The sequence below is a fragment of the Pristis pectinata genome, chromosome 33 (genome assembly GCF_009764475.1).
Source record: "Pristis pectinata isolate sPriPec2 chromosome 33, sPriPec2.1.pri, whole genome shotgun sequence".
In the NCBI taxonomy this organism is placed as follows: Eukaryota; Metazoa; Chordata; class Chondrichthyes; order Rhinopristiformes; family Pristidae; genus Pristis; species Pristis pectinata.
This window is the reverse complement of record NC_067437.1, coordinates 4214420-4239278: the sequence shown is the minus strand read 5'-3', so window position 1 is coordinate 4239278 and position 24859 is coordinate 4214420. Positions and strand designations below refer to the sequence as shown.

The window sequence follows — 24859 nt, the reverse complement described above, 5'->3', positions numbered from 1 at the left end:
TGGGCCGAAGGGCCTGTTTCAGTGCTGTATGACTCCATGACCTTCACATCCTTTCCAAAGTGTGGTAACTACAGTTTTCTAGTTGTGGCCTAATCTCCCTGATTTCGCACTCAATACCTGATTGCATCTGCTGTGCTAATTACTCTTTTAATGTGTTCTGCCAGCTTCACAGATCTGTGGACATAAACCCTATGTTCCTGCACACTCTTTGCAACGATCCCCTTGTCTATACTGCCTCTCCCATCACTTCTGTCTAAAGTATCACCTCACACTCCTCTGTATAAAACATCATTTGCCAACGTCTGCCTGTTCTGTTGACCTATTAACACCCATTTGCTTGGTCTCATCTTCATGTTTTGCCACTTCCCCAAATTTGGTAACATCAGCAAATATAGAAAACTTTTCTCTGTATTCCAGTATCCAAGGCGCTTGTGTATATTAAAGCACCCTTGGGAAATAACACTGTTGACCATCCTCCAATCTGTGAAACAAACATTTACCGCAAGCCTGTCCTGAGACCAGTTTGAGTTCCAAGTTGACACATCCTTCTGTTCCATGAGCCTCAAAGTTGCCCCGCAGTAATCTGCAATTATGGGCACCTTTAATGCAATAAAACTTCCTCAAGGTGCATTTAAGGAGAGATCATCAAACAAAATTTGTCACATAATCAATAACTTCCTGTTGCTTGAGATCCCTGCAGTCCAAAACCCATTAACACAGAACAGGTGGAAAAAGCTCAGGCAGAGAGGTATGTTTTTATCCATTGTTAAAGCAGAAGGTGGAGAGGTAGAGAGATTGAGGAACTTTGGAGATCAGGGCAGTGCTAGAAGCCTCAGAGGGAGGTGCCATTGAAGGTGGTCTTGGCGAGAAGTTGGGCTTCATGGGGAAAATCTTGCCATCTTCACAGTGGCTGTCAGGAGAGGTAAGGGGAGTGTGATCCTTTGCACCCCACACAGGCATAGGAACACACAATCTCCTCAGGTGTCAAAGTTGTCTCGCTAAGTTTGGAATTAAATTCAATTTCCTCCTGTCAACACTGAATAGAAAAGCAAATTTCAACATCAAAAAAAGACTCTTAGAAAACCTAGCATTCCTGTGGTAATTGAGAAAGTACGGGTAGTACAGGAAGTGACATGTGCACAGAAAGATTCCAAGAGCACTAAATAATAGAGAAAAGAATATTGGCCAGAAATCAGTCAGTTGGTAACAAGGGGCTTATAACTTGACCTTCTAGCCCAGAGGCTAAAATATCACAACTACGTCCAGATTGTCTACAGTGCCTCAACCAATGGTGGCAGGTGTCAGATGTCAGTGAGATTTAACTAAATATCACTGAGGCATCGAGTGTTAACACATTCCCTCCCTCTGTCACAGTGACAACGAGGCCGATGTCAAAACGAAAGCCAGAAATAGGAGGCCATTTTGGATGATCCGGTGGAAGCAGTTCTGGGGAACCCCAGTGACCTCGTTCTTTGGGAACGTCATCATGTATTTCGCCTTCCTGTTCCTTTTTGCCTACATCTTAATCCTGGATCTATTGCCCATGAGTCTGTCCAACATGGAACTCGTCCTGTACGTCTGGGTCCTCACGATCGTCTTTGAGGAGATTCGACAGGTAGGGCCAAGGCTGCTGGGGGTCCATGAAGACCAGGAGTTAAGGGAAAATTATGTATGGATTATGTCACACCTACTGCAACCTTCTGAAATGTCATCCAGCCAATGAAGTACTAGGGAAGGCTGGTCACTCGTGTAAACATAACGGCCCACAGGGCACAGCAAGATCCCAAAACAGGAAAGTGATAATGACTCGAGCATCTGGTTTTGATGATGTAGGTAAATATTAGCCAGAATATCAGGGACAACTGCCCTCTCTTCTCCTAAATCACAGCAAAGGATCTTATACCTTCACCTGAGATACCAGACTGTGCTTGGTATCCCCTGAGAATCCAGCGCCACAGTCTCGGGTGGGAACTTGAATCTTTCTCTGCAAAGGGAGACCGTTACCCCCTGAGATGAACTATTCGTCCCATGAGGGATGTTAACACTGGGAGTGAGATGATTCTCTGTTCAGGTGTGGATGCTGAGGTGTGGGGGGGGGGGGTCTCCCAACTTCCCCAGCAAACTGGCCTGTGGACCCTCTGAGGGAGGCAGCTCATTTTGCATCCTGTGTCTACACTCAATGGGAGCTGGACTGGCTTCTGTCAAATCGATTCCAGGCAGGATCCTCACCAGCTCACGATCGGAAGCTGCAATCTTATTCTGATATGATGATTACAGCAGAGGCATTCAGTCCATCATGCTAACTTCATGTAGAAGAACCACTTCAGTGCTATTCCTCCAGTCTGTCCCCAGAGTCCTGCAAATTATTCCTTGTCATCTGCTAATCCAACGTCCTTTTGGAACCCCTTTACAATGAATTCCCGACTATCCCATAGTGTAAAGAGGAATCCTGGTTACATTAAAAAGTATAAATGGTGAGAATTGCAGAACACGGAGACGCAGAGCATGAATTGCAAGTGGCTAGTGTACAGGTACAATGAGTCATCAGAAGACTAACAGAACATTATTGTTTCTGGCAAAGGTGCTAAAGTCAGGAGATTATTCTTCAATTGGAAAGACCACATCTGAAGTTACATTGGTCTCCTTATTTAAGGAAGAATTTTAATGTGTTTAATGGTTTAGAGAAGGTTTATTGGATTAATACCTGGAATGTGTTGTCTTATGAGGAAACACTGGACAGGATAGGCTTATAACCACTGGAAATTGGTGAGAGAGGACTTGATTAAAACATACAAGATCCTGAGGGGTCTTGACAGGGTGGGAGTGGAGAAGGTCCTTCCTCTTGTGGGACAATCTTGAACTAGGAGTTCTCGAACCATCCACTCAATGGGAACAGCTTCCCTCTACTCACTCCATCTGAATCTATCATATTATTCACCTCAATCAAATCTCCTCTCAAACTTCCTTGCTCTGAGGAGCACTCCAGCTTCTCCTGTCTAACCCTGGAGCTGAAATCCCTCACCCCAGAACCCATTCCAGTAAATCTTTGCACCATCCCCAGGACCCACATGAACTTCCGAAAGGGTGGGGGGCCAGAACAGGACTCAACCAAGTGTGGCTTCACCAAGACTGAACATAACCTCCCTGTCTTTGTATCATGGATCCCAGGACCCTGATCCCTACTTTCCAAACCACTTTCTCGAACACACCCAGGTCTTTCTACTCCTGCACACCCTTTAGAACAGCACCAAAGGGTTGCTGCCTGGCCTGCTGAGTTCCTCCAGCATCATCGTGTTTTTCATCTGGATTTGAGCACCTACAGTCCTTTATTTCTCTTCAAACTCCCAACAAAGTCTATTTCATTATTTCCATCTCCTTTGATTCTCTGAACATCCAGAAATCTACTGATCTCTGAACTCGGTGATTGAGCCTCCACAGTTCTCCAGAGCAAAGAATTCCAAAGATTCCCCAGTTTCTGAATGAAGAAATTTCTCCTCATCTCCATCCTCTAATCTGAGACTTTGACCCTTCAGCCGGGGGAGACATCCTCCCCACTTGTACCTTGTCCAGCACTTGGACAAGAACTTTAGCCCACGTGGAGAATTGTACACCTCGACATTTCAGCAAAGTATTGAGGGGCAGGACTGGTGAAGTGATGATGAACATTGTACAGTATCACCATCTGTGCACAAAAAATGAGAAACTCATTGCAGAAGGACCTGCATTTAGATAGTGCCTTTCAAGCTTACAAGATGTCCCACTTCACAGGAGGTGAAGCACTTTTTTACTTGAAGTGCAATCGCTGGTTAATGCAAGTTACTTCTATCTGCACACAGCAAGATCCCACAAACAGTGAATAAATGTAGTTAATTGGAAAAGTTAGACATTCGGAGCCAGAAGTTTGCCAGACATGTGACTCCAGACTCACCGATATAATTGGTTCTTAATCCTACTCCCTAGTTCAGGGGCAGGGGGTTTGCAGTGTTTCGGAGTAACTTTGTGACACTGAATGCTGTTGTCTCTGCCCAGACTTTCTTCATCAGCATGGACATCCCGGTGAAGAAGAAAGTGAAGCTGTACTTCCAGGACATGTGGAACATTTGTGACGTCTTGGCCATTGGTCTCTTCATCCTCGGGGTCTCTGCAAGGTTGGTTGTCCCTTTGTTGGTCAGAAATAAAAGGTCTCCCCCCAACAGCACTCTACCCTCCCTCCCTCTCCCCACTCTTCCTCCAGCTCTCCCTCTCACCCTGCCTCTCTCCCACCCCTTCTCTATTCCCACTCTCTCCCACTTTCTCCACACTCCCTGTCACCCCCACCCTCTCTCCCTCCCTCTCTCCCCCACCCACTCTCCCTCCCTCTCTCCCCCCACCCTCTCTCCCCCACCCTCTCTCTCCCCAACTCCTTCCCTCTCTCTACCCACCCTCCCTCTCTCCCCTACCTCCTCTCTCTCTCTCACACCCTCTCTTCCCCCACCCTCTCTCCCTCCCTCCCACCTTCTTCCCCCCATCCTCTCTCCCTCTCTCACACCTCCCTCTCTCTCCCCACCCCGTGTCCATCTCTCTCTCCCCCACCGTCTCTCCCTCCCACCCTCTTCCCCCCATCCCCTTTCCACTACTACTGCTCAAGCTGAGACCTGCTCCGTCAGGCAGGCACAGAGTCAGCTTGGGGTCCTCAGCATGGCCCTGGCTGAGGTTGACCATTGGCCGCTCTGGCATTGCTGGTGAGGGGTTGCCCCTGGATCTCGCCGCTTGCTGTTGCAGGATGTTCAGGGGGTGGTACGACGCAGGGCGGGTGCTGCTCTGCCTCGACTTCATGGTCTTCTCCTTCCGCCTGGTGCACATCTTCGCCGTCCACAAACAGCTGGGACCGAAAATCATCATCGTGGGGAAGATGGTGAGTGAGGAGGTGGTTGTGGGGAAACCTGAAGGGGAAGGGGCTAATGGAGAGAATGGGGGTGGGGGAGTATCCGTGTTACCCTGGGGGAGGGGGGATATCCGTGTTACCATGGGGGAGGGGGAGTATTCGTATTACACTGGGGGGGATATCCGTGTTACACTGGGGGAGGGGGGATATCCGTGTTACACTGGGGAAGGGGGAGTATCTGTGTTACACTGGGGGAGGGGGGATATCCGTGTTACACTGGGGGGGGGGATATACATGTTACACTAGGGGAGGGGGATATACGTGTTACACTAGGGGAGGGGGGATATCCATGTTACATGGGGGATGAGCAGGGTTTGTTGTTATGGTGACAGGTTGGGATATGTGGCACGGTCTTTGTACAAAGCTGGTGGAGGTGTCTGGTACTCACTGATGTTCCATCATATCCTTTCCAGATAAAGGATGTGTTCTTCTTCCTGTTTTTCCTGGGGGTCTGGCTCATGGCCTATGGTGTGACCACCCAAGGATTGCTGCACCACACGGAAACCCGGGCCAGCTGGATCTTCCGCAGGGTCTTCTACAGACCCTACCTCCAGATCTTCGGGCAGATCCCACTTAACGAGCTTGACGGTGAGCGTGAACGTTCTACTCTATGTCTCCATGCATGCATGTGTGTGTGTGTGTGTGTGTGTGTGTGTGTGTGTGTGTGTGTGTGTGTGTGTGTGTGTGTGTGTGTGTGTGAGAGAGAGAGAGTGTGTCATAGAGGAGATGTCAGGGGTAAGTTTTTTACTCAGAGAGTGGTGGAGGTGGATATGATAGGGTCTTTTAAGAGACTTGGATAGCTACATGGAGCTTAGGAAAATAGAGGGCTATGGGTAAGCCTAGTAATTTGTAAGGTAGGGACATGTTCGGCACAGCTTTGTGGGCCAAAGGGCCTGAATTGTGCTGTAGGTTTTCTACGTTTCTCTGTTTCTAAACCTATGCCCTCTACTTCTTGATTCCCCATCCATGGGAAAAAGACTGAGTGCATTCACCCTATCTATGCCCCACATGATTTTATGCACCTGCATAAGGTCACCCCTCAGTCTCCTACGCTCTAAGGAATAAGTTCCCAACCTCTCCCTATGACTCAGTCCCTCAAGTCCTGGCAACATCCTCGTAAATCTTTTCAGCATGTGTGTGTGTGTGTGTGTGTGTGCGTGCGTGCGCGCGCGTGCGTGCGTGCGTGCGTGCGTGTGTGTGTGTGTGTGTGTGTGTGTGTGTGCACCCACGAGCAAACGTGTGTGTGCATGGGTATGTGTGATGTGCTTGTGTGTGCATGCATGCTTGCGTCAGTGTCTATGTGTGTGGGGGAGGGGAGGTGGGGGATGGGGAGGACTCTTGCACGTACACACTTACTGTGTGAGACACCTCTCATCAAATCAGACAGCCCTTCACATCTTCAAACTGTACAGAGGAGCAGAGAGATTTAAGTGAACAAGAACAAAACACACGAAAAGCCAGTGGACAGATAAAACTGATTAACGTCGGCCCGGAATACAAAGGGGGGAAGTTTATGGTTATGTGAAGTTATGGTCTGACTTCACTTGGAGAACGTTTTCAATTCTGGGCACCAGAGTTCAAAATCACAGACAAAATGAGCAGAAATTTGCCACTTGGCCTGTGAAGCCTCCTCCGCCATAGCAACTCAGCCAATCTGATTATTAGCCTCAGCACCACTTTCTGTCTGTTCCCCAGAACCCTCTACTCCCCTACCGTCCAACTTCTGTCTACGTTGACCTTGAATATATTCAATGTCTTCGCATCCACAGGTCTCTGTGCGAGAGAAACCCAAAAGTGCACAAACCTCTTAGTGAAGGACTTCCTCCTCGTCTCCATGTTAATTGGGCAACCCCTTTATGCTGAGTTTTATTTTGTGTAGGTTTGGGTAGAGTGCAGTGTAGATTGACCCTAATGGCATGGGAGAAATGTGTGAGGACTGGTTTCATGGATAAGTCTCCTGTTTGGGAGGGATATAAACTGACTAAAGAATTTGACAGGGCAAATGGATCAAGCTGGTGTTGGGAGTTAGGGCCCAGGACAAGGGGAGCATCACCTGAAAATTTGAGCCAATGTATGGGTGATGCCAGGAAGCTCCTCCCCACACAGAGGGTGCTGAGGAATTCTGGAACATTTTTAACCAAGGTGGCCAAATGAAGAAGACAAAACATAACAGTTGGTTAAGTAAAGAATTGAAGGTCACAGAACAGTGGGTAGATGAAACCAAGATATAGACCAGTTATGGCTGAACTGAAGGACAGAATAGTCTCAAGGGCTGAATGGCCTCTTCCTTAGCCTAAGTCCCTAGTGTCTCAGCACGTTCCTCTCTCACACTATCAAAGGGTTCTGAGATCTGTACCAATGGGGTGTTGCATTGTTGGAAGAACCGAATTAAACCAGGGCCCAACTGCTTTCTCTGGAGAGTATGGAAGATCCCATTCAACTATTTTGAAGAAGAGTTGGGGAGATCTCCTGGTGTCTTGACCAATATCATCCCCCAATCAACCTGACAGAAACGGATTATCTAATCATTGTCACCGTGCAGGAATTAGCTGCTGTGTTGCCACATTACAATAGTGACTGTGGTTCAAAGATGTTTCAGTGAGTATAAAAATGTTTTGGAATGATGTAGAAGGCACTATATAAATGCTCTGTCTTTTCTTGTTCACGTTAGCTGCTCATATTCCAATCTCCAACTGCACAGACGACCCAGTTGCCATCCTGATGGAGGAGCTGCCTCCCTGCACCAACACGTATGCCAACTGGCTGGTTATCCTGCTACTGACCGTCTTCCTATTGGTTGCCAACATCCTGCTGGTCAATCTGTTGATCGCCATGTTCAGGTAATGGGGTCAGCCAAACTCAGCTGAGCACACACAAAGTAGAATCATAAAACTGTTGTGCTACAGAATGGAGGCCATTTGGCCCAGTGTATCCATGCCAGCTCCTTATAGAGCAACCTCATCAGTCCCATTCCCCAACCCTGTAACCCTGCAAACAGATGCCCTTTTATTTCTCTTTAAGGCACCAACTGACAGTTTGCACCACCTGTACAGGCAGATTATCTCACTCCATGTAAAAAAATGATTTTGACTGTGATGACTGTGAACTCCACCCACCTTGTCTAAACCAGTCAGGACCTTGTCCTCTCAGCCTTTTGACCTCTGGTCTAACCCTGGAGTTGAAATCCCTCAGCTGGGAACTGCTCCAGTAAATCTCTGCACCCTCTCCAGGACTTCCACCTCCTTCTGTAAGTGTGTGGACCAGAATTGGATGCATTACTCAGTTGTGAGCTAACCAGTGTTTTGTACAAGTTGGTATTGGTATTGGTTTATTATTGTCACTTGTACCGAGGTACAGTGAAAAACTTGTCTTGCGTACCGATCGTACAGGTCAATTCATAACAGTGCAATTATATTGGGTTAGTACAGAGTGCATTGAGGTAGTACAGGTAAAAACAATAACAGTACAGAGTAAAGTGTCACAGCTACAATGAAAGTGCAGTGCAATAAGGTGCAAGGTCACAACAAGGTAGATCATGAGGTCAGAGTCCACCTCATCATTTAAGGGAACCGTTCAATAGCTCAACATAAAGACAAAGAGTTTGGCCTGGACATGATGGGTTGAAGGGCCCATGCCTATGCTGTGTGACTCCATGACTCTCTATGCCTCTGTAACCTTCCCTGATTTTATACTCTGTGCTATCTGTGAATTTTAAAATATTTACTTGTTTATTTATTAAACTTTAGGCAAATACAGTAATTTTTGGTTTCCATAATAAATCCCAATGTTGGCAGTGTGGTAGATAATCCCACCCTCGAAACACTCTGAGCATTCACCCTCTCCACCAATGGCGGCACTGAGCCCAATGTGTGCCATCGACAAAATGCGCAGCAGTAAACTTGCCCAGGTTACTCCAACAGCACCTCCCAAATCCATGATCCTACCACCAAGAAGGATAAGGGCAGCAGCACATGGGAACCTGCAGCTTCCCTTCCAAGTCCACACACCATCCTGACTCAGAAATATTTTGCTGGTCCTTCTTCGTCACTGGGTCTAAATCCAGGAACTCCCTCCCTGATAGCACTGTGGGAACACCTTCACCAGAGGACTGCTGTGATTCACCCCCCCCCCCCCCCCCCCCCCCCACCTTCTGTAGACACTGGCCTTGACAATGAGATCCTGGCCTTTCCCTCTCCCCTCACCCCATTTAACCCAATCAGGACTCTGCTCAAGGAATCCTATAACATGTCCATAGATGAGTCATTACTCTGCACATAATATCTGCACAAAAAAACACATTATAAAATGCCTGGTTAAAGTTACAAATAGATTACTAATCCAGGATTACGTTGGCCTAAAAGCATAGAAGCCAGTTTTTTTAAGAAGGTGTAATTTTTTGGTTATTTCTGGTAAACACTGAAAGATTGCAGCCCAAAGCATAGATATGGGTCACTTGGACACAGTGGCTGTGGTGTGTTGTACGGTCTGGGATACACTCCTCTTCATTGCGTCTTCCAGTTACACCTTCAATAAGGTTCAGGAGAACAGTGACATCTATTGGAAGTTCCAACGCTACAAGCTGATCGTGGAGTACCACAAGCGGCCTGCCTTGCCCCCACCCTTCATCGTCTTCAGTCACCTCAACATCTTCATCAAGAGGAACATCCGGAGGGTCCCGTCTGTGAAGAGCAAGGTCTTCGGTGAGGCACCGTTCCTGCCACCAACAACCTGAACAGTGAATGTGCAGGCAGTGGAGGTAACAACAGGCACATCCCCAGGGTAGAGGCTGGTATTGAGCCACACAGACCTGCAAAGGCTTGGATTGGTTCCCCAGTCTCTGCCAAGCTATCAGAATCCCTAAGGACATCCCTCGGCATTCCCAATGGTCCTGTGTCTACTCAGGACTCCCTTCCTCTACTCTACCCTACTCTGAATAAATGTTTTTCATTGAGGACTAGGAGGAACAGAGCCAATTCATCTGTGATGGTCCTCATGGCTTAATATCCTCCCACTTGGTAATGGTGGAGTGGCTCATGATGAGTCCTTTCTGGCCCAGATTCCAGCCTGACTCAATAGCCTCTGTGTCAAAGGAGAATATTGTAGGATAATGATACATTCTGCAGGCACAGAATAGTACATTAATGAAATCAGAAAATACTAGGAACACTCAACAGGTCAGGCAGCATCTGTAGAGATAGAATTAACAACGCTTTGTCAGATCTGGGAAATTTAGAGGATGATTATGTTTCTTTGTCTAACACAGAGTAATCACCCTCTAACTCACTAATTCATTTGACCTGGTCTCACCTTATCACAGATATTTCCTCTGTTCTATTCATCCTTCCCCTTCCACCTTTGTTGCAAATTAAAATTGCGTATTTTATCCCCTACAGGCTCTCTCCACAGATGCTGCCTGACCTGCTGAGTGTTCCCATCGTTTTCTGTTTTTATTTCAGATTTTCAGCATCTGCTGTTTTTTTTTGACAGAATAACACAGGTAGAAGAGAGAGGGAATGAACCTTATGATTTATTCCCTTCATCATTAAACCACCCCTTTTTACATCAGTGAGTTACATGGGATTGTTCCGATGATTCTTAGAAACAACACTAAGTCAAGCAGGTATTAATTAATGCTGTGTTCACCAGAGGAGTCATCTCTTCTAGACCAGTTTCTGAAGGAAGTCAAATTCAAATCTAATCCAGAAAAACTATAGAGTCAGTGGTGACATGCTTCACCTCATGGGGAGGTGGTAGAATCAGCTGGCTTTGGTTCCTGAGCAATTGGCGACATGGCATGTGCAGAGACAAACACTTGGTGAGTTACAAACAGACCTTGCCATTGATATCAACATCCTGTGAATGAACAAGTAGGGTCACCAACTCCGGTTGATGTATTCCTGAGATTTCCTGACTTTCTATGTCCAAAGGCCCAAATTTTCTCCATTTCCTATTGGTCCTCCATTAATGTGGTTGCTGGTTGGTGAGAACTCAATGGGCCAAAGGGCCTGTTTCCCTAAACAAAAGGACAGAAAGAGTCTGAAAAGAACCCTCTTGTTTAGCTCGACTTTCTCCTGCCTGTTGCTCCCAGAAGTGACCAGGAGGTTAACCTTAAATCTGTAGGGACTCTGGGATAATCCTGGAACCCTAGGCCTGGCCACTTGACTGGATGTTCCATCACCCAACTGCTGCCATTCCAGGACTTGCCACAAAAGGTCTGACAGTCTCCTTTTTATTCCAGTGATGGACTTCCCAGAGTCGGTTGCCAGCAAGCTGATGACATGGGAAGCAGTGCAGAAAGAGAACTATCTTGTGTGCCGCAACAGGGCCAAGCGAGAGAGCAACGTGGAGCAGCTGAAGAGGATAGTGCAGAAGTGAGGACACGCCAGTTCTCGTTCTCACTTCAGGGAGCATAACCAGGCAGCCCAGAAGACTGGAACAGGAGGACACTGCTCGATCCTTCCAGCTTGTTCTGCTGTTCCATGAGATCATGAAAAATATGTAACCTCACTCAGGAGAGCGGCCTTACCCAATATCCCTTTTGTTAACAAAAACACTTTAATCTCCGATTTAAGACCAGTGACTTCAATTCCTGTTTGTGGAGGAGAGATATTGCTTATAAGAGCAGAGAGATTATGCTGGAATTGTATACAACAGTAGTTAGACCACAGCTTGAGCACTGCGTAGGGTTCTGGTCACCACATTTCAGGAGTGATGTGAATGGACCAGAGAGGGTGCAGAATTGATTTACGGAGACGTTGCCAAGACTGGAAAATTGTAGCTCTGAGGAAAGATTGGACAGGCTGGAGTCGCTTTCTTTGGAACAAAGGAGGCTAAGGAGAAATTTAATCAGAAGGGGCTGAGATAGATAAATAGTGAGGACATTTCCTGTAGCAGAGTCATAGAGTCATACAGTACAGAAACAGGCCCTTCGGCCCAACTGGTCCATACTGATCAAGATGCACCACCCATGCTAGTCTCATTTGCCCACGTTTGGTGCATAACCTTCTAAACCTTTCCTATCCGTGGACCTGTCCAAGTGTCTTTTAAAAGTTGTTATTGTTCCTGCCTCAACCTCTTCCTCTGGCAGCTCGTTCCACATATATACCACCCTCTGTGTAAAAATAAATTTGCCCTTTAAGTTCCTACTGAATCTTTCCCCTCTCACCCTAAACCTATGCCCTCTAGTTCTTGATTGCCCAACCATGGCAAAAAGACTGTGTACGTTCACCCTATTTATGCCCCTCATGATTTTATACACCTCTCTAAGATCACTTCTCAGTCCCCTATGCCCCAAGAAAAAAAATCCTAGCCTGTCCAACCTCTTCCAATAACTCATGATTCCTGGCTCATGGGACTGAGTTTGACTCTGTTTCCAGTTTAATAACATCTTTCCTATAGCAGGGCGACCAAAACTGAACACAGTACTCCAAGTGCAGCCTCACCACCGTCCTGTACAATCGCACCATGACCTCCCAACACTCAATGCTCTGACTGATGTAGGCCAGCCTGCCAAAAGTCTTCTTCACCACCCTGTCTACCTCTGACTCCGCTTTCAAGGAACCGTGTACCTGAACTCCTAGGTCCTTCTGTTCTACAACACTTCCCAGGGCCCTACCATTCACTGCAGAAGTCCTACCTTTGAGTTGACTTTCCAAAATGCAACACCTCACACATCCGAAGACCCAGATACCTGCAGATCCAAAGGACCCAGAAACCAGGTGACAGAGATTTAAAGTCATTGGTAGAAGGAGCAGAGGGGAGATAAGGAAAGGTGTTCTCATGCAGAGGGTGTGGGTGTCAGGAATGGGTGGGAGAGGCAGCGATCCTCACCATAAACGCTCTCCAGATGTGGGATTTAACAGCATCGTTATGAACTTCCCCTACACTCTCTGGTCTAATCACATCTCTCCTGTAGTGTGGTCACCAGAACTGTACTCAGTGCTCAAACCATAATGTTGTATACAGTTCCAGCATAATCTCCCTGTGCTTAAAGTCAATGCTTCTCCTTAGTAAATGGGAGCTGATGCCAAGTCAGTCACTGGTCGTAAATCTGAGCTTGATGTACTTTAGTCCACTCAAGGCATTGAGAGATGTCAGGAAAAAGGCTGTGACCTGCAGGGTGATGCACCCAGTGCTGGATTAGGTTGGGTAGTTCTTTGTCAAACAGCCACACCCACAATGGGCTGAAAGTTCCACTTCAGTGTTGTAAATATTCTGTGACTCTGAGGACAGTTCTAGCTGTCCACATTCCCTGTATGTAAGCACGTTTCCTAACCTCACTTCTGAAACTCTCACTCTGAGTGTTAGATTCTCCCCAGCTTTTCCCAAGCTCGCTGACCAGTGAGAAGTTCCCTGAGAGAAGGTTCCACATCCAATGCCAAACTAAAGCTGCATCCCTGATATTCTGTTCACAATTGTTCTTCATTGGTGAGTCTGGGTGTGGTCAAGTGGGAAAGGGCACACACATTCAGTCACACATACACATTCACACATTCACACTTACACAAACACACACACACACACACACAGATAAAAGATGAGATTTCTTTATTAGTCACATGTACATCAAAACACACAGTGAAATGCATCTTTTGTGTAGAGTGTTTTGGGGGCAGCCCACAAGTGTCGCCACGCTTCCAGCGCCAACATAGCATGCCCACACCTTCCTAACCTGTACGTCTTTGGAATGTGGGGGAAACCGGAGCACCCGGAGGAAACCCATGCAGTCACGGTGGGAATTGAACCTGGGTTGCTGGCACTTTAATAGCGTTACACTAACCACTACACTACCGTGCCTGCAGATACACACAAAATCTCTCACACATTCGCATACACATACACATTCATTCACACGCACGCACGCATGCACAACACACACAGTCCCTCTCTCCCCCACCTGCCATGGTGTGTTTCGAACATGTTCCTGGAAAAACAGTTCAGAACTCCAGCTGCTGGTCAAGGAATGACCAATCCGTTATCCGTTTCAACAGGACAGAAAACCACATGGAGCAGGAAAGCTAGAATTCCCAGAGCAGGCAGAGAGGGAGCGGCAGGGATGGAATGTTAGAGGGAGAGATGTCTCAGTGAAGCAGACCCATGGGGAAGCCACGAGACCCCAGGTGTCCTTCCAGCTAACGTAATGTCTCCTCTTGTCCTCCAGGGTGGACAGCGTTCTGAATTGCATAACCGACATCAGAGAGCATGACAGGCGCCTGAGAGTCCTTGAAGAACAGGTAAGGTGTATTGAAAAACAGCACAAACTGTGACAGAACAACACAGTCAGCAGTCACACCGAGGCACCTAGAGGTCCACCTTTGGCAAAGCAGGTGGAAATTCCTTGGCTCCTCCACTTCCTGAATTGCAAATGGACCTGACAGGATGTCTGAGAATGTTGCTTGTGTACAACATCATCACTTAATGGTCACTTCCCGGCCAAACTGGAAATTCACCCCCTATTTGGTATCTTTTACGTGGTATTGTCCTGGGTGTGAGGGTTTTAAAGGGTACATGTGTGGCCATCTGTGTATGTCTGTGTGCATCTATGTATGTGTATATGTGCATGTGTGTTGTGTATGTGTGGTGTGGGCATGTGGTGTGTGTGTGTGTGGTGTGCATTTGTGGTGTGTGTATATGCAGGTGTTTATGACTGTATCTGTGTGTGTGGTGTGTATGTGTGTGTGTGGTGCATGGTGTGTAGGTGTAGTATGTTTGTGCTGTGTGTATGCATGCATGTGTGTGTCTATATGTGTGTCTCCACATGAGTGTGTGTGCACACATGTATGCATGTGTGTGCATACACACATGTACATGCTCATGTGTGTCTGGGCTCTGTGCGTGTGTGTGTCTCTCTCTGTCTCCCTGCTTGTCTGTCCAGTGGTCCATGTGCATTGCTGGGAGATGTGACAGATTTCATTCACAGCTGTTGTCTGTGAGGGATCGGTGCCCCTTCGTTGTCTCCCCCTGGAGCCTTGGTCCAACTTCCCCTCTGACAGACAGCACCAGTGGCAGTGAAGCACTCCCTCGGTACCGCGCTAGAGCACCCTCAAACCTCCTTGTTCACACCTTACCTTGGTGCTCCTTGACTTTACTGGTTTTTGCTTCAGCCCACAATGGTGGCGATGGGGATCGCTGCTGTGGAAATCTTGTCTTGAACTGAAACTCCCAAGTCACTAAAAAAGGGACAGGGCGTTAAACCCACAGTGACCTGCTGATCCCTCTTGTCTTTGCTGGAAGGCTCCTGATGGGTCTCCCAATTCTCAGCGACCACCATAAGCAGGCTTGCCTTCAGCCACGATGCTCCAATGTGCCAGAATTCCCTCATAGGAATATATGTTGGTGAGGATTTCGGAAGGAGGTCAGATGGCAAAGGCTGGATGGAAGAGCTCTCATGGTACTATCTTGGGATGCATGGAAGTTCCCCAAAGTCCTGACCAATAATTATCCCTCCACCAATAACACTAAAGTTATCTTAATGTTGTTTGTGGGATCTTCCTGTGCACAATTTGGCTACTCTGTCCTACATTACAACAGTGACTGTATATCAATATTACTTTGGGATATCCAGCGGCCATGGAAATGTTTTACTAAATTAACAGTGTTATCTAAATGCAAGTTGTGTTTGTAGGTGGATTACTGCACTGAAGCCTTAACGTGGTTAGTGGAATCCTTAATGCAAAGCGACCTCATCAAGAATGCCAAGGCCCCACCATGTTTACAGGTACAGAACTCACACCTCTTCCTGCCCGATCCCTCCTGAGTTACGTTAGTACATACACAACAGTAGTTAGAACAGTTTGAGAAGTGTGTACAGTTCTGGGCACCACGTTACCGGAGAGATGTGACTGCACCAGAGGAGCTGCAGAGATTTACCAGGATGTTGCCAGGATGGAAAATGAGGAAAGATTGGACAGGATGGGGTAGTTTTCTTTGGAACAGAGGAGGGTGAAGGGAGACTTACTTCAGGAATATAAAATGATGAGATGTTGACATGGAGTATGCAAGGAAGGACCCATTTCCTTTAGCAAAAGAGTCAAAAGGCAGGGGGCACAGATTCAGAGTGGTTGGTAGAGGGCTGAGAGGGGAGATGGGAAAACAAATCTTCACCCAGAGGGTGGTGGGGTCTGGAATTCACTGTCCGAAAGGGTGATGCAGGCGGAGACCCTCATCACACTTAAACAGTGTCTGGGTGTGGATCTGCAGGGCTAAGGACAAAGAGCTGGCCGGTGGGATTGGGCTGGGGAGCTCTTTCTCAACCAGCACAGACAGGGAGGGATGAATGTCTTCATCCTGTGTCAGAGTTTACCCACGATTCATTTGCTTATCCCTTATCCGATCAAGGACTTCCCTCAATTCTCTCCAGTACTGAAGATAAGTTGGAGATCTTCTGATTATTATTTATTTTCTGGATGTGGGGTGCTGTTGATAAGGCCAGCATTTATTTCCCGTCCCTGAGTGCCCTTGAGAAAGTGGGGGTGAGCCACCTTCTTGAACCGCTGCAGTCCTTCTGGTGAAGGTGGTCCTTCTGTGTTCACTGGGGAGGGAGTTCCAGGGTTTAGACCCAGGGACGATGAAGGAACAGTGATACATCTCCAGATCAGGGTAGTGTGTGACTCGGAGGGGAACCTGCAGGTGGTGGTGTTCCCATGTGCCTGCTGCACTTGTCCTTGATGACAGAGGCTGCGGTTTTGGTGACAAATTGGTTAAAATACCAGCTTAGTACACTGGAGATGCGGACTAACAACCCAATAGACATGAGTTCAAATCTCACCATGGCAACCATTGGGATTTGAATTTGGTTAATAATCTCGAATTTGAAAAATATAATTAGGCTCAAGGCTACCAGACTGTGGTGAAAGCCCCTCTGGTTTGCGAAGGGGGGAGGAAATTTACTCTCCTTACTTGGACTGGCCTTTACATCTGGCAACGTAGTTGATTTTTAAATGGTCCAGTGCGCTATTCTATTTTACCTTATCTGCTACAGATAAAGCAGAAAAGGTAGTAGACACATTAAAATAAGGTTGCAGTTTTCCTTAAACTCATTTATTTTTGATAAAAAATATTGGAGAGGCAGAAGAGCTCAAAAGTAATCCAGTTGAATGGCGGACCATTCAAATTGGTATCGACACCAGTCCGGACCAATGGCCGTATAGTTTAAGTCATATGACAAAGCCAGGAGGAATCCTCCCAGGTCGGATGTTCTCGTCACCTGGAGTGGGTGTCACACCACACTGCGCAGAAGGCAAGGGAAGGCGGTTTACCCAAGGGGGAAGTGAAGAAAGTAATCAGAGATGCACTACGCATTGAGACTACACATCTACAGAGAAGTGATCTACCCACAATGAGGTGACCTACCCCAAGGAGAGATTATCTACTCACCGGGTGGTAGTCTACTCATTGGCAGGTGGCTTATGCCAGGGGAGATAGTCTACCCACGTAAAGATGGTCTACCCATGATGAGTTGGTCCACGTGACATGGTAGTCTGCAAAAGGGGAGGTGGTCCGTCTATGTGAGTGGTCTACTCATCGGTAGCTGGTCTATGAACAGGGAATAGAGGTCCACCCATGGAGAAATGGTCTACCTGAAGCAGGGGTGGGCTTACCAGGGGAAGGGTCTTATCCGAGAAGAGGTGGTCTACCTAAGGAGAGGTGGCCTACCTAAGGAGAGGTGGCCTACACATTGCACTCTACATCGATGGCGCTACCACATCTCACTATGCTGATGAGAATTCCCACTGATGTTTAATCTTACATTGAACTCAAAGGAACTGGAGGTGGGAACACATGACCTCAGGTCTGTTCAACCAGGTTAACCTATCTCTTAACTTCACCTAGTTGCTTTGGTTCAAAAACTATTACCGGAAAGGTTCCTATTCACCCTTACTTATACTGACTATCTCTCTCAACAGACGCATCATATAAAATAGACATAAAGCCATAGCTATCAGAAAGTGAAAACGGCCTCACCAGTGTTAATGGATGGAGATGGATTGTACAAGCCAAGATCTTGACCTCCATCCTGTCATCAACTTTTCCACAAATGCTGTATTGGGATCCCGTGCACCAGAGTCCAGAGCTCACATCTTTGTTATTTTTCTTGTCATCAAAACAGAAGTTCACAATGACAACTGTTCCTTAGCCTTTACCGTGTTTTGTGTGTGGGGGAGAGCATGGAGTGACAGGGTCAGTTCTGAATCAGACTGGCAAAGAGCCAACCTGTACAAAATGGGCAGGATATCCCGCACCAGTGCAGGCCCACCTGGTTAACAAATGAGTTCTGATTTTACAGACATCCATAAGTCGATTTTGTCCATGTCGGAAAATACATGAAAATTACTGGATATGGTAAACACACCTCCACAGTATTGTAATAAATGGCATCAAAAGACCGATAAGAATGAACAGTTACTAAGAGTGGAGAGAATGAGGACACTAGTTCTGCCATTCGTAGGAACGAACATACGTACTTGTGTCAGACTTCTGAATTTAGTAATATTATGGGAGCTCGTTCGTATGCATGTGTATCCATAAGTCAGGTGTTCGAACCCAGGATGGCCTGTATTGTAAGCTTGATTCTACTCTATAAGGTACAGTACATTCATCTGAGCAAGTGGAATGAATTACAGTTTAAACCAACAGCAAGTTTAGGAAAGTTTCAGTCTCCTTGCTCATTCTGCTCCTTTGCCTATGCACTCTGAGCCTGGTCTGAACACCAATGTCACCAATAAGTTCATTCAAACAACAAAGACCAGTCTTAGTCCTGGGACATGGATCCAACGGAGTTGTAATGGGAACCCAAATTCTGATTGGAAAAAAAACTACCGAAAGAATGGATTGAACAGTCTGGGCTTTAGCCCAGGGAAAGGCTGCTGGGATTAGCGCTGGAGGTTAGTTTTCAAGAACGCACTTCCGGAGAAGGTGGTGGAGGCAGGTACACTCATAAGAAGCATCTGAATGAGCGCTTGAATCACCAAGGCAGAGAGCTAAGGGCCATGTGCTGGTAAATGGGGTCAGTATAGATGGGCTGAAGGGCCTGTGTCTGTGCGGTATGAGTCTATGACTCTCAGTATATAGGGCATCTTTCTACATATGGTTAAGACCCAGAGTTTGGGCCTGCAAACAAAGACAGCTCCTAACAAATCCAAGAATAAATTCTGGACAGGTTCTCTCCCCAGAAATAACAGTCTGCCGGAGGAACTCAGGGGGTTGAGCAGCATCTGTGGGGGGAGAATCAAATTGCTAATCTAATTCCACCCCCGCGCCCCACACAGATGCTGCTAGACCTACTGAGTTTTGCTCCAGATTCCAGCATCTGCAGCCTCGTGTGTCTCTCCCCAGAAGTTGTTTGGAACGTGGAGATCACTCCCACAGGGAGTAGCGGAGTTGGGAGTTAGTGGGAAGGAAGGGAGACAGGAGTAGAAGAAGGACACTGGGGGGTGAACAGAGAGGGGTGGGAGGAGGATGGGGTGTGGTGCGGAGCAGGAACACTGGATTGGACCATTTGATGGAGTATCTTGTGTCCGCACTGTAGAGTGAGAGTTGGTGCTACAAATTGTCAGCGTTACATTTAGATTAGCAGCATACTTAAATTGTAGCAAAAATGATCTCTTCCGCTAGTTCAGGTGGGGTGGGCAGTCTAACCACACAGAATGCAGGATCTTTCTTCTGGATGAACTTGTCTCAGATGGGGCTGTGCTGGGTTCAGCATCCCTAAACAGGGATAAGGGAAACTAGAAGTAACCAGGTCTCCTGATTCCACCCAGCACGTGCAAAGATGTAAGGTGAGGGCAGGTTTGGTGAGTTAACCGGCTCATTAACATATCTCTGTGGGCTGCAGGAAACACAAGGTGTCACAAGAACTGTGCACCGTCCTTGGTCATCCAGACATTTCTCCAGCGGTTTTGATGCATTTCTTGCACAAGGACTATTCATTCCATGTAGTAACTATTTGGCAATCTATTACATGTGTTAACTTTCTTACTGCAAGTAAAGACAGGCGATAGCAGAAGGTTTTGAAAGGGGGTTAGAGTTCAGTTATAATACTGGAACCCCTAATGGGCTCTGCCTGATCAGTTCAGACCTGACCTGAGTCCAAGTACTTGGATCTTTCTCCTGACACAACTCGCCACAACTGTTGTCTCTTTGCCAGTCTCTCTGCTTCCCTCTCTCTCATATACACACAGTGCCGGTCTCTTTCTTTCTCTGTCTATGTCTCTTATTCTCTGTGGGCACAGCTCAAAAAACTCAAGAGGAGCTCAGCGGGTCACACAGCATCTATGGAGAGAAATGGACAGTCCAGATGAAGGGTCTTGACAAGGTGAGTCTTCAAGCTCTTGCTACAGAGTGTTACTGTTGCATAACAGGACACCACTGACTTTCCTATCCACACAATCACATTTAGATACATATTTCAATGAATCATTTCAAGATCACGCAGCAAGCTTTGATAGCCTTCCTCGCTGTCCACTACACCCCCAATCTTGGTGTCATCTGCAAATTTGCTGATCCAGTTTACCACATTATCAGCTAAATCATTAATATAGATGATAAACAACAATGGACCCAGCACCGATCCCTGCGGCACACCACTAGACACAGGCCTGCAACCAGAGAGACAACCATCTACTACCACCCTCTGGCTTCTTCCGCTAAGCCAATGCAGAATCCAGTTGGCTACTACATCCTGAATGCCAAGCGATTTAACCTTCTAGATTAGCCTCCCATGTGGGACTTTGTCAAAGGCCTTGCTTAAGTCTATCTATGTAGACAACATCCACCATCTTTCCCTCACTGACCTTCTTGGTAACCTCCTCGAAGAACTCTATAAGATTGGTTTGACATGATCTGCCATGTTGACTGTCCCTAATCAGGCCCTGTCTATCCAAATACTTATATATTCTGTCCCTCAGAATACCGTCCAATAATTTACCCACTACTGACGTCAGGTTCACCGGCCTATAATTTCCCGGCTTATTCTCAGAGCCTTTCTTGAACAGCGGAACAACATTAGCTATCCTCCAGTCCTCTGGCACTTCACCTGTGGCTAAGGATGTTTTAAATATCTCTGCCAGGGTCCCTGCAATTTCTGCACTAGCCTCCCACGAGGTCTGAGGGGACATCTTGTCTGGACCTGGGGACTTATTCACCTTCATTCGCCTCAAGACAGTCAGCACCTCCTCTTCTGTAATCTAGATACAGTCCATGCCTCTTTTGCCTCAGTTCTATAGTCTCTGTATCTGTCTCCAGAGTAAATACGGATGCAAAAAATTCATTTAAGATCTCTCCCATCTCTTTTGGCTCCATGCATAGATGACCACACTGATCTTCAAGAGGACCAATTTTGTCCCTTGCTACCCTTTTGCTCTTAATATAGCTATAGAAACCTTTGGGATTCTCTTTCATCTTGTCTGCCAGAGCAACCTCATGTCCTCTTTTTGCCCTCCCAATTTCTCTCTGAAGTGTTCTCTTGCATTTCTTATACTCCTCAAGCACCTCATTTGATCCTAACTGCCTATACCTGAAATGCGCCTCCTTTTTTTTACCAGAGCCTCAATATTCCTCAACAACCAAGGTTCCCAAAACCTGTTAACCTTACCTTTTATTCTAACAGGAACATACAGATTCTGTACTCTCAATATTTCACTTTTGAAAGCCTCCCACTTACCAAGCATCTCTTTGCCGGAAAACAGCCTATCCCAATGCACGTCTGCCAGATCCCTTCTGATGCCATCAAAATTGGCCTTCCTCCAATTTAGAATCTCAACCCAAGAACCAGACCTATCTTTCTCCATAATTATCTCAAAACTAATGGAATTATGATCACTAGATCCAAAGTGTTCCCCTATACATTAACGATTTGGAAGAGGGTAGCGTATCTAAGTTTGCTGATGACACTAAATTGAATGGAAAAGCAAATTGTGCAGAGAACTCTGCAAAGAACTGCAGAAGCTGGAAATTCAAAAATTCAGCAGGTCACCGTTGGAAACAAGGCCAGTAAACTTGCTGTTGTTTTCACAGTGACTATTCATACAGGTTCATAGCCAAAGTCCTGTCTCAAAGTCAGAGGTATTTCCACTCAATGACCCCACCTGATGATCCTCTGCCCATTAATAAGTGTCAAACAGTTTCAATTCCTTAGCTGCATGCTGGCCAGTTCCTGTCCACCCCTTTCATGTTCTGTGCATGGACCCTTTTCAGCAGCCTGCTTTCTGTGCTTGTAATTGCCAAGTACTTATCACCTGCAATTAACGTGGACATCCATGGTAGATATCACTGGTTTCACACCCAATATCACTAGTCATATAATCCACAAGAGACAGGAGTCAGCCATTTGGCCCATGGAGCTTGCTTTAACATTATAAAGATAATGGTTGATCTTCTACTTCAGGACTAACATCCAGCATTATGCGCATATTCCTTCATTTCTTTATCTAAAGATCTGCCAACGTTGTGTTAAATGAACTCAACGACTAAACCTTCACAGCCCTCCAGAGGAGAGAATTCCAAAGGTTCACACTCTCTGAGCAAAGAAATTTCTACTCATTTCAGTCCTAAACAGCCAAGCCTTTGTTCTGAGTCTGTGACCCCAGGTTCTAGGCTCCTCAGACAGAGAAAACATTCTTAGATCCAGCTTGTTAAGACCTGTATTATATATTCATTCAAGGGATGTAGGCTTCTCAGGCTGAGCTAGCATTTAGTTGCCTATCCCTAGCTGCCCTTGACAAGGTGGTGGTGAGCTGCCTTCTTGAACTGTATCTTTGACGTAAATGTTGTTGGAGAGAGTTCAGGATTAGACCCAGCAATGGTGAAGGAACAGCAATATATTTTCAAAACAGCATGGTGTGTGAATTTTCAATGAGATCACCAATACCAATACATCCCAAAAATCTACGGGTCAGTTTGTTAATTGACCCAGTGTGTAGGTGACTGGTAAAATCTCGGAGGAGTTGGTGGGAAAAAAAGGAGAATCAATTGGGATTAGTGTAGGAATAGTGATTGACGGTCTGGACGGTCTCAGTGAGATGAAGGGCCTGTTTCCATGCTGTATGATTCTACGAGGTTCAAGTAACCTGTACAACGTCTTTAAATGAGATAAATCACCTTGTGTGCTGCAGGGAGGTTTGTTAATGTGAATGCCACCTGCTTTGGCTCAATATCTGTCAGCAGTATATTTTATACTGGCACCTCACACTGTTCTGGGCTCTCCCAGTATCACCTCCTTCAACCCATAGGGTCATAGGGAGATAGTATAGAAACAGGCCCTTCAGCCCACTGAGTCCTTGCTGATCATCAAGCACCCATTTCACTAATCCTCCACCAATCCTATTCTTTTTATTAACCCCACATTTTCATCAACTGTCTCCAGATTCTACCCTTCCCCTACACACTAGGGGCAACTTACAGCAGCCAATTAACCCACCAACCCGCATGAGTTCGGGATGTTGGAGGAAACCAGAGCACCCAGGGGTAACCCACGCAGTCACAGGGAGAACGTGCAAACTCCACACAGACAGCACCAGAGGTCAGGATGGAAACTGGGTCTCTGGCACTGTGAGACAGCAGCTCTATCAACTGCATCACTCTGCCGGGGTATTAAAGATGGGCAAAAGGGCTAGCATGGGTGTGGTGGACTGAAAGGCCTGTGTGCTGTACAACTCTGTCACTCACTTGTTCCTTCTACAGGCTAAATGGTGGACACTCTGATGTGGATACAAAGACTCCCAATATGGCCAGTCAGGCCAATCTTGTAGACCCAGTCCCATCCAACAGCACACACCTAGACTTGGTGCATGTGAAGTCTCTTGCTGCGTTCTTGTTGCACTATGTCCCCTTGTCACTATGCATGAAGGCCTTAGATAAAGGGGATTCCATGTGAGTGGTTGCCAGGAAACGCCAGGAAAAATACTTCTAAAGACTCACCTAAACTTGCCAAGCATGAGCCATCAATTTCCTTCAGCAATCCAAAAGATAAACTACCTGAGATCCCATTCTTGTCACCAATTTGTCAGCCTTCACAAATGCATTAAAACATTTTACACATCAAAAGAGGATTATTTACCAAGCAGAGCACCTAAAACAGATGCAGATCAAGTCTTCAAGCTCTTAAGCGTTCTTGTTTCCGCCATTGTTACAAATGAGGTGCATCACGTGACATTCCTGTTCAATACAATGTTGGCATAGTGGTGCAGAGGTGGTAGAGGCTCTAATTTACAGCTCCAGTGACTCAGGCTCAGTCCTGTCTGTGTGGAGTTTGCACGTTCTCCCTGTGACTGCATGGGTTTCCTCTGTGTGCTCTGGTTTGCTCCAACATCCAAAAAGACGTGCCAGTTAATTGGCCGCTGCAAGTTACCCCGTGCGAGGAGGTGAGAATCTGGGGGGAATGTGGGGGACAATTCGTAAAGATTGGCATTATTGTAGATGGGGGTTAGATGGTTGGCATGGAGTCAGTGCGTCTTGATACTCTATGACCAAGAGTGCTCTGATAGAACAGGATCGGCGGATACACACACACACACACACACACACACACACACACACACACACACACACACACACACACACACACATGCACACACTATACTCAGGTTCTCTATGCTATTGTGATTCAACAATTCCTGTGTTTTCTGTACCATTGTGACAAAGATTTCTTATGTTCTGCATGCTCTTATGATGTAATTTCCTGTGTTTGCTATTCTGTTGCTCATTTTCCGTTATGTGTCCTGCATTTACAATTGGGATACGTCGTTGTTTGTCATTGTGTCCTGTTGAGGGAGACGTTCTCTTCTGGAACAAGGACACCAAATGTGGGCCGATTGAAGCTACTGGCAAAAGCGAGTGTCTCTCTCCCCCAAACGGCCTGCACCCTCCTCCCCCCCGTCCCAGCCGCTGCTTCTGCACTCACTCCAGGTCCGTGCTGGGACGGCAGCAAGGACCTGAAGT

The 24859-nt window shown here is 46.7% G+C and overlaps 1 protein-coding gene across 3 annotated transcripts in view; it reads left to right on the top strand.

The window, feature by feature from the left end:
* Nucleotides 1–18623, top strand: part of LOC127585498 (transient receptor potential cation channel subfamily M member 4-like) — a 51531-nt gene extending 32908 nt beyond the window's left edge. For 2 of the 3 annotated variants that reach the window (XM_052042995.1, XM_052042994.1), the window contains exons 17-26: nucleotides 1375–1615; nucleotides 4030–4148; nucleotides 4762–4894; nucleotides 5338–5512; nucleotides 7596–7764; nucleotides 9443–9624; nucleotides 11163–11295; nucleotides 14085–14157; nucleotides 15549–15641; nucleotides 17830–18623. In XM_052042995.1, coding sequence (XP_051898955.1) covers nucleotides 1375–1615; nucleotides 4030–4148; nucleotides 4762–4894; nucleotides 5338–5512; nucleotides 7596–7764; nucleotides 9443–9624; nucleotides 11163–11295; nucleotides 14085–14157; nucleotides 15549–15641; nucleotides 17830–17847 — 1336 coding nt within the window. In that variant the 3' untranslated portion in view covers nucleotides 17848–18623. Of the gene's footprint in view, nucleotides 1–1374; nucleotides 1616–4029; nucleotides 4149–4761; nucleotides 4895–5337; nucleotides 5513–7595; nucleotides 7765–9442; nucleotides 9625–11162; nucleotides 11296–14084; nucleotides 14158–15548; nucleotides 15642–17829 lie in introns of those variants that run through there. The other variant, XR_007958514.1, reaches the window with a different exon arrangement.
* Nucleotides 18624–24859: the final 6236 nt, after the last annotated feature.